Below are 10,447 nucleotides of genomic sequence, written 5' to 3' on the forward strand. Positions count from 1 at the left end.
TACACATAGGTACATATACATATAAAATTTATGAGAGACTTGCCTTAAGATAATGGTAATTAGGATTTTAAAAGTGAGAACATAAATAAGCATAGAATAAATATATTTATAGATCTTTACTAGATACTAGAAATTCTAGGAAAAATTCAAAGTTCACATCAACTGGATACAGACTAGTATCTGTGTACTAACCTAAATACATGTATGTAAAACATATATTTGTATGTTTTAGAAGATTTAGAGTGGTGAAGGGGTGACCCTTACCCGTGAGCAGCTGTCTGCAGGCCACCGCCACCAGCACCCCGGGGCTTGTGAGAATGCAGAATCTGCATTGTACCAAGATCCTTAGGTGGGACGTATGACCTTTAAACATTTAAATTCGAGGAATTCATCAAAATCACCAGTATTTTTTCCTGCATTGTTTGTTAAAGGACAGTAGATCTGTCTGCTAATTCAAACCATGTTTATACTTCTTTGAAGTCTATCAACTACTTCTGACTCTAAGCGTTCTCACCAGATTTGAAGGTTCCAAACAGATATCAAAACCATCCAATAATGACTAAAATTTTTAAAGGAGACAAGAAGGCAGTCTGTCTCTTTATTACACCAGGCATGTAATCAAAGTAGAGACATAGCATCAGTTAATATAACATCATTCATTTAATATGTAATTTAAATTTGGTATGTCAGTAAGTTGTCTTAATTTTACACATGTTGCTATGAAATAAGTCAATCATTATTTTAATAATGGATGAGCATTTCTTTAAGAAAAATGTTTAAGAAGTCTCCAAGAGATTTTATTGGCACTATACATCTGTATTTCTCATCTTCTCACTTAAACTTGTTTAAATACCACTTTACATTCCAGGGACTTTAAGACCATTCACACTCACTGAGTCAGATGAGGAATTCTCCCCCGAACTTGGCTGCCAGGAAAGGGGGTGCTCTGCCCCCCGACCCCAACTCTGCCTCCATGTACCAGGAAGGAAGACAACCCCCTTTACGATGAAGAAACAAACTTGATAATACAAAGAAACAGAGTTATAGGGATAAAAGGAAACCAAACCATGGATAGCTACAACCTGGATAGTGAGCCTTGACTAAGTACTCAGGTATGGTAACTAAATTGTCCAGGACACCTGTTTCTATTGGAAATGACAGAAATTCTTTGCTAGCTAGAATTTTTGATCACATGGAGTAAGAATGCCTGCTACCTCAGGACTGTTGGAAATATGACTGTTTTACATGATGCATTTAGTGTTGCTGCAAAGTTAACATTTTGAAGCTATATATGTATATAGAGTATACACACATATCTAAACATATACATACATATTAAGACATGTGCACATTTCTTAATAATTAACCTCACAGAAATGAAGACGCTTTGTAGGAAACCACATAAACTTCCAAAAAACTTTCACAATTTAAACATGTTATAGTTGAAGTGAAAAATCTTAGCTGAAAGCAGATGTTTCAAAAACAGGTAAAAGGCAATCATTTAACTAGCATTTATGAGAACATTATATACTGATGTATGTGTATGATCTAGAGCTTAAAATAACAACTGGAGGGAAAATCGCTGTACAGTAAGAGTGCTCTCACCTATTTGCACTAGAACATTGCATCGGGCCTCTGGGCGTGGACTGGCCTTGCTCCAAAGGGGGGAAATGCTGAGCAAAGAAGAGGATGTTAAGAACAGAGCTTTTCTACATAGGACTACGCTGATAGTCACATCACATGTGATAATTAGAAGCTGAATATCTTAATTGTAGAACTAAAAGGTAGTAGGAATAATGTGTTAGAAATCAAGAGGGAGCGAGGCAGCGGTGCTGAAAGACGGCAGGTACAGACGCTGTAAAACCTGGGTTCCCATCCTGACTCTGCCCCTGGAGCTGTGGCCTCAAACACATTTCTCAGCCTGGATTAGCCTCAGGCATCTCACCTGTAATCGTGTGCACTGAGTACAGTCACAGAGCGGGCGAAGCACCCAGCAGAGGGGCCTGGCACTCAGGGTGTGGTGAAGAACAGTATATATTATTATGATGATAGTTCTAACTTGGAGAGGCCCACCATTTCTACAAAAACATCATTTATTGCTTTCAAACCTCCTTATGAATATTTCCCAGCCCCTGACCAAACCAACTTACTTTAATTATTTCTGCCATGGAGATGCTATTGACTTTAAGGATTAAAAACAGACTCATTCTACTCAATCTACCAACTCAATCACACATTGAAGAAATTTTCTAAAAGGCATCCGCTTCATTAGGTTGATCATAAGGTAATGTGCATTGAAAATCCTTTCCCATTTCTGACGTATTTTAAACTTTCTCCCACTTCCACAAGTAGCCTAAGGGAGGAGACACAGGTTCCAGAGGATTTATTCCTAATCGTGCTACACAAGGAGGGGCTCTGGAGAGATGGCATCAGCATGCGGACAGCCAGAGGAGTCCTGAGACCCCCATGGGCAGGCCACTGGGGACACACCAGTGAGGTCATTTACTGCAAATGATTCCCCAAGGACCCTTACACTGGTCTCAGCACCAGCTGAAAGGGCTCCGCTGATGAGCTGGGCAGAAACTCTCCCGCTGGCTGCAGAGCTGCATCTCTAAACCCACTGCCCGTGGAAGGAAGGTCTGTACCCAGGCCCTCTCTCTGCACTAATGGGAGTGCTGTCATGAAATCTTTGCTCTCTGAAAACAGGCAATATGTTTTTTTTATTGCATTTAAGTTGTTCTTTTGGTGAAAAGTTCAAAGTTAGCTTTCTATGAATGGCCACTGGTGAACTTACATGACATATCACAGTCAGATAGGGGTGTTATGCACTCACAAACAAATTAATCATTAAAATAGGAGACCACCTGTTTCAAATGCATTTGACACCACTGACAATATAAACCAGAAATACTTGGTTTACAATATTAATTCTATTTGTCTCAATCAAGAATAACTATTAATGCATTCTTAAAGATAGAAAAAGTGATGTTTTTCATATTTTGTGATTGTATTACATTGAGTTGTTTTTCAGAATATACTGAAATAAACTGAATCTACTTTCAAAAGTTATTTTTTCTTTTTGTTTCCTGAAAATAATCAGACTGTTGCTTAAGAAACTACCAGGGTGAATCTAATGAATCCTACTTGATATGTAAATCAAAACCAATTTTGTCATTCACTTTAAAAGGACATATTAAAAACCTATGTTGAAAAAGAACTCATTTGATTTTGGTACATGGCAACATTAGAAGCTAGTGGTCTAGCTAACACAGGCAACCATGCAGGAAGAGTTACAACAGTCACAGAAATATCAGAGTAATTCTTGCTGAAAATAAAGGAAGAATAAGAGTGGGTCCCTAGTTTCAGTGCTAGTAACTTATTACTGAGTTCATGTTTACAAAATCAGGTCCCTTCCAAACATAAACATGTGAAATCTTTTCATCAGCTTGAAAGAGATTGCATTCTATTAATTAGATACATGCAGCATTAAAATCTACCTTGACATTAAAAAAAAGTCTGGAAAAAGTAACTTAATTTTCCTCAATAACTCAATTTTATTTTGAAGTCCAGGTAAAAACTCTGGGACCAGTTTACTTTTGTGTAACATCATGGTCATGTCACATCCCTTCCTTTCTGAACCACCACCAACCCTCCAAACAAATAAAAAATAAAAACCTTGTCTCCAAATAAAATATAAAACAAATCCCCCACTCCCAAACAAAACACACACACAAAAAATGTTGAGCAAAGAACTCCAGACCTTTTTTTTAAAAGGGTGAAAACACTGGTAAGATTATTTTCACTTCAATTACTTAACTCATCTGACTGGAAGCTTCACAAATGCTAAGGGTTCCTGTGGATCCAAAGAGAATCCAGTATAAAGAATTTAAGGAAAGCATCTCAACTCTTGGCCGGGCAGTGGAAGTGCTTGGTAAACGCAGCGCCGGGTGTGCAGGAGCTTGGGAGTGGAAGGCTGCTACACATCGCTGGGTGACCGAGCTCTCTGGGAGAGGCTGGATGGGATGCAGCCACAACAAACGAGGCAAAGGGCTTTCTGGATCTCTTGGTTTCTGAAAGCATATATGACAGGATTGATGACAGAATTGTAGGTGGCGGGCAGGAGGGTGGCATACGTGTAGATGGAGGGATAGGTGTAATCAGCTATCAAAGAATAGAGGGTGAAAGGCATCCAGCAAGCAGCAAAGGTCCCCAGGATGATGGCCAGGGTGGAGACCCCTTTCCGGGTGGTCACGTAGTGCGAGGTGGCCAGGAAGTGGTGCTGCAGGGCTATCTGGTGGGCGTGCCTCATTACGATCTTACAGATCTGAATGTAGAGCTGGAGCATGAGCGCGAACATGAAGAGGAAGGAGATGGAAAGGATGGCTGCGTTGTTCTTGGTGAGTGGTCTGACCACGCTGCAGGTGGACTCGTCTCTGAGGCAGTTCCAGCCCAGGATGGGCAGCAGTCCCAGGCAGATGGAGGTCCCCCAGAGCATGATAAGCATGACATAGGTAAACGTGACTGTCCTCTCCGAATGGTATGTCAAAGCATAATACAGGGAGAGGTAGCGGTCAACAGTGATGGCCAGCAAGCTGCAGACAGAGGCGGAGAAAGAGGCGACAATGAGTCCAATTGTGACCAGCTTGGTGGCTTCTGACTGAAGCAGGTAGGCAAAAACAAAATTGATGATGAGTCCAATGCCCGCCAGCAGGTCTGCCAGAGCCAGGCTGCCTATCAGCAGGAACATGGGTGCTCGGAGGCTGGGGTTATGGAAGATGATGAGGACCACGACGGCATTTTCACAGGAGATGACAGTTCCTGAGGTACACAGGACAATGTCCCAGGGGTTGACCACGAGCTCTGGCCGTGGCTCCACAACAGGAACCTGGGGGGAGACGGCAGCCGAGACGTTCTCTGGAGCAGCACCGGCATCTAAGTAATCCCGAAGCAAGCCGCTGAAATTGACCTTCGGGTCTCCGTTCATTTTAACCCCTGGCCTTTTCAACGAAAAGACATTTTTTTAATGGAAAGGTACATCAGGGGGACAGTCCAACATCATGCAAAACGACACAGAATGAAAGCCAGACCCTCTTCCAATACCGCTATCAAATGCCACAAGTTTCGTGAACTATAAAACTGTTGTGAAATAAAACAAAAGCCAAAGTCTCCGTGATCTAAAGCCCACTGCAAACAATGCCATGTGGCGTTGGGAAAAGCACAGGAAAGGACTTCAAAACACAGTCTCGAGTGAGGCAGGCCCACGGGGACGGCGCGGTCCGTCCGCTTGCTGGAGTGCGGTGACGCACCCGCCAGCACCGCATCCCGCACCCGGAGCGGACGGCTGTGACCTCTGGCGGCGGAGCCCGGCACGCCGCGGCCAGGAGTCGGAGCCGGCCGCCATCCCGAATGCATATTTAAATCACTCGTTTGCATCGAGCGCCCCCCTCTAAAAAAACCCCGGCGCGTGCTCACACTCGTCCTCACCCCCAGCCAGAACAAAGAGGGGTCTGGACTTCTCCTGTGTGCACAATGGGCGGGTGTGTGCAATGGAGGTGTGGAGACAGGCGGAAGGACAGACAGACCGACAGATGCTCAGACACTGCCACCGCTCCCCTGGCGGCGGGGACCGGCGGCGGACGCGAGGGGAACAGACCGGGTGGCGAGACCCGCGGCCCTGGGGTCATCGAGGGGGTCACCTTGGAGCTCGCAGGCCGAGGGGGCTCCTCCGACGCGTCCGGAGCACGTGGCAAACCCTGTCGCAGGTGGGCGCCGCGGCGCGCGGCCGCGAAGGGCTGTGGCCGTGAGAAGGGCTGGAGGCCGGGGGCGCGCTGGGCGCCAGGTGAGCGGCGGGCGCCAGGTGAGCGGCGGGCTGGGCTGGAGCGCCCCGCTCTCCCCGCCCGCCCGCCCGCCCGCGGGTCGAGTTCGCACGCTCCCCGCATGCGCGCGTGCCTGGCTCCGCGCCCGCCCCGCTCGCTCCCGTACGGGGAGCCCCGAGAGATCGGCGCGCGCCCCCACAGGTTGCGGCTGCGAGGGGGCGCGGGCAGAAGCCCCGCACCGCGCTCGGGGAGGCGGAGAACCCGGAGGCCGAGAAATGCGCCGTCACCCATGCTGCCCGCCGCCCCGCAGGCCAGCTCTGCCGGCGGTCCAGGGCTGGCAGGCGTCCGGCTGGGTCCAGGGAGCCCCGTGACCTACTTCGTTCCTGAGGGCTCCCTGGAGAGTCCGCGTCTCCAGTGGCCTCTTCTCTCCGCCTTTCCCTAAACTGCTACCTACATTCACAGTCAAAAGAATTGCTTGGGGTGGTATTCAGGATTCGCAGCAGGAATGTAGGGTGAGCGGGTTACAAGAGGCAGATCTTTAAAGCAGCAAAATGCGCAGCCAGCTGTTCTGGAATTGCTCTTGAACACATTGCATCCCAATTCCAAAGGGGTCCCTTTCCTTAGTGTGCCTGGACTCGGTTCATTATTACTTTTTCCCCAGAACGTTTGCCTGGCTATGTGAATCATCATTAGTATCATCAAACTGCACTTATTAAGTGCTCCTTGAGCTATGTTTTCAAGGGGAACTCACTGAGTTTCTGCAGAAGCTTCCTGCAGGTGCTGTCCAAAAACCAATTCATTTAGGTACTGAAGTAGCAGTGTTAATTTATTTTTCCATTTTAACACAGGTTCTAAGATTGAGAACCTGATAGCAGGCTGCTCTTCGGAGCCTATGCCTTCCTCCAGATACAAAAACCAGAGCACCTAATAGATCTTAAGTTGAAAGATGGCCTCCCAGTTCAAAGATGGGAGAAGGAAAAGGCCTGATATTCTGGTCTTTCCCTCTCAGCAGAAGGTTTTTCCAACTACCTTTCTTCACATGTACTGAGAGGCTCCTGTGCCAACAGAGATGGTCTGCAGAACGCAGGACCCTAGAACTCCTTCTATTATTCTCTGACCATCCCGTCTCCCCCTGGTTCTCACTGTCATTCCTTACCCCAGCCTTCAGGCGCACCCACCTTTGACATCCCCTTCTCCCCTCCTTCCTTCCTCCCATCAGGCAACTCCAGCCTCTGCAAGACCTCTGCAGCTCTCCCTGCCTGTCAGTTCTCAACTACAAATCGGCAGCTCTGGGGTAGGGCCCCAATCTGCATTTGCAATCCTCTCTCCCAGTGATCATGATGCTGCTGGTCTGTGGACCACACTTGGAGAAGCAAGGTTCCAAGGAGTTTTAAGAATCGTTTGTAACTGATGGGGAGTCATCAGATGCCTGCACCCATCAAGAACCATGTTAATGCTGGGCGTGCCAATTCAGACATGTGTGTAATCTGGTGGTGACAAACTCATGGAGCAGCAATGACACCAGGCAGCAAATGCTGTAATAAATGGATGTACTTCTTCCTCTCAAGTGCTATGTGATGAATCAACGCATTTTTTGAAAAAGCTATGAAAATCGTTCTTTAAAATACACATAGCAACTTCAGCATGCTAGAGTTCAAACTGCCAGATGAAATTTTAGGAGCCTCACATCAGCAGGGCAGTTTAGGGAAAGTGAGGGCACAGCACCAGTCAGGCACTGTTCTGGCCAATAGCACTCACTCACAGAGCTTTCAGTAGTGGAATTTATCCCCTGTTTAATGTCTTTGGAAAGGAGGAAAAAGAAAGAACTGAGGGTGGGGGGAGAGGCATGTATGTTTCCGCAGTAAAACCTGGGAATGGTTGAAGGAAGAAACAGGACAGTTAGCTGTGTATTCACAGTTCAGTTCAGTTACCCTTCCCCTTGAATGAGTACTTGCAGCAAAAAGAGTGTCAACTTTACTATACTTCTAATTCTATGTTCATTGGTATTTGGACTTTTGTTGCTAAGGGGCAGAAATCCAATACAAAGTAGCTTAAGAAAAAAATGTGTTGACTTGCATGCCTGGGAAGGATCCATTCAGTGGTTCACAGAGAAGCAGGAAAAGCGGCAGGAATTCTTGAGACTCCTGGCCAGTCCCTGTCCCTGCCTTATTTCTTGTCTTTTCCAGGCTCAAACTGTTCCCCCCTAGACAAGCATCTCCCATGCAGCATATGATTGTAGCCCAGGAAGCCCCTGGCTTGCATGCTGAGACATCTTCCTAGTTGGTGAGGGGAATTCCCAAAAGACTGGCCAGCCTGGTGTGGGCCCAGCTCTGAACTAACCATGTGGCTGATGGGAAAGGATGAATCGTGGCCAGGCCTGGATCGTGCATAGAGTCCCACAACGGCATTTCCATCTGAACTTCATGGAATGGGTGTTTCCCTATAGAGAAGAAGTGAGGGGGGGCACGGGTCAGGGAGATACTGGGTGTCCTCTACAGCTTGCAGTATGGTGGGCAGACAGGTTTCCACGGCCCCTGTGACAGGGGTCATGAAGTAGCTGTCTGCACGGTGCTTCTCGGTGTATTCACCACTGTAGCAGGACACTATCGCAGATGACCTCAGTATGTGACATTTATTGTCCTTTCATCACTTATCCTTTTTGTCACTTTTTTTATAACTTTGCAAGAAATTATAAACCTTCAAGCATGATCAGGCATTTTCACAACCTATGCTAATAATTACTGTTTTGTGAGGAAAAAGCTCTGGGCCCGTCTTCATCTATGCAGAGTCCTCACCACTGTCACCCTGCACCTGCATCTACTAACCCTCTGGGTGATGGAGTGTGTAAGTCACAGGCTGTCTCAGATCACCGACTGGAGCAAGACAGACCCGAGCCAGCACTGTGCGGCATCCATGGTGTCGAAATGTTACTAGTCTGCTTCCTGTTTGTGTTGACGGTTACTAGTCAGTTCCTCCCTGTGTGTATTTAATTGGGGCACTGATCTGGATCAGCTCAATCATACTTTCTTCTGTCTAGCCAGGGGTCTACATCATACCTGAGATTAAAGCATGAGTCCAAAGTAAAGTTTAATTTTTATTAATTCTTTATCTTACAGTGAATTTTACTGCAGAAAGTACCTGTTTCAGAAGTGTACAGTATGATGAAGAGATACCAAGTGAATCTAACCATCTTGAGAAATAGAACATTGCTGGCACCCTAAAGCCTTCTTCCTGACCCCTGCCAGTTACTATCCCCCTGGGGAGAAGGAAACCACTGTTCCACATTCGAACACCATAGACTAGGTTTACCTGGTTGTGAACTGACATCAGTGGAATCATAAACCCCATAAACTATTGTGTCTGGTTTCTTTCCCTCACCATGATTTCTGTGGGGTGTACTGATGTGTTGCATGGAGCAGTAGTTCCACCTTTTTAATTGCTGTGTAGTGTTCTATTGTAGAAATGCCAGTTTTTTAATCCACCCTCTATTAAGCAACATGGGTTGTTTTGACTACTGCAAATAAAACCTTGATAAACATCCTTATACATGTCACATGATGCTCATTTGTATATATTTCTATTAGGCATGTCCCATAGGATGAAGAATTTCTCCATCAAGTACACGTTCATATTTAATACTCTACTTAAACAAATCTGGCTTCAGTGTAAGGAGAGTGAGAGGCCTACAAGAAAATCATAGCATACCTGTCCTTTCCCTGTTTATAAGTCCCTTTAAACTCTGAACAGAGGAGGGAGATGGTTCATGAGAAAATCAAAGACAAAGAAAGAAAGGAAATGTCGCTGAAAATGTTTAGTCTGAGAGTCTGTGAGAAAGGAGAGCTCTGTCGTCAGTGCTAACAGGGCCTCGTTTCTGTATATATTGTTCTGATTTTAAAATTGTATTAAACTTTGAATGTTTTTTTCTCATTATAAAGTAATACATATTCATTACAGAAATTTCAGAGCCTGTAACTAAAATTAAAAAGTAAAATTACCTGTACTCTCACTTCCAGAGATAGTCCCTGGGAACTTCTGTTAAGGTAAGTTTTTAATTCAGTAATTTGGGATTTACTTTTTGGCAGTATAACTCACTTTTCTTCTTTCCTTCCTCCCTCCCTTCCTTCCTCTGTCTCCTTCTCTCTCTGCCTCGCTTCCTTCCTTACTTTTTTATCCTCACGTAAGGATACATTTATTGATTTTAGAGACAGAAGAAGGGAGAGGGGGAGAAAGAGAAACATCAATCAGTTGCCTCCTGCATGCATCCCCCGACCCCTGGGATTGAATCGGCAGCCTAGGTGCGTGCCCTGACCAGATATCAGGCCCCCAACCTTTCGGTGTACGAGATGATGCTCCAGCCAACTGACCCACCCGACCAAGGCTAAACTCGGTTTTCTTTGGGTATGCAAGGGCATCCCTTGCCTCTCCGACCTGATAGGCTGAGTCTGTGGAGCCCCCACCGGGCACAGGGCCCCGTGCGGCGAGCTCTTCACTTCCCAGAAGTTAGGACGCACTCCACCACCAGCAGCTTGTTGGACACTGTTGTTAGGGAAAATGGCCAGCCGGCTGCCTCCCACGAAGCCTCACATTAATTTCTCTGCAAATTTACTCTGGTTTAGGGGGCTTTATATTAA

General features: G+C 46.0%; 1 protein-coding gene across 1 annotated transcript; it reads right to left on the reverse strand.

Moving 5' to 3' along the window:
- Nucleotides 1-2,701: 2,701 nt before the first annotated feature.
- On the reverse strand, nt 2,702-6,218 carry GPR12 (G protein-coupled receptor 12). Its single transcript, XM_045844722.1, has 2 exons — nt 5,697-6,218; nt 2,702-4,999 (listed from the first exon to the last, which is right to left on the reverse strand). Exons 1-2 carry the CDS (start codon nt 6,105-6,107, stop codon nt 3,977-3,979), a joined length of 1,434 nt encoding a protein of 477 aa, XP_045700678.1. The 5' UTR covers nt 6,108-6,218; the 3' UTR covers nt 2,702-3,976.
- Nucleotides 6,219-10,447: the final 4,229 nt, after the last annotated feature.

This window comes from Phyllostomus hastatus, unplaced genomic scaffold, assembly GCF_019186645.2.
Source record: "Phyllostomus hastatus isolate PE091 unplaced genomic scaffold, TTU_PhHast_1.1 phas_contig_41, whole genome shotgun sequence".
Classification (NCBI taxonomy): Eukaryota; Metazoa; Chordata; class Mammalia; order Chiroptera; family Phyllostomidae; genus Phyllostomus; species Phyllostomus hastatus.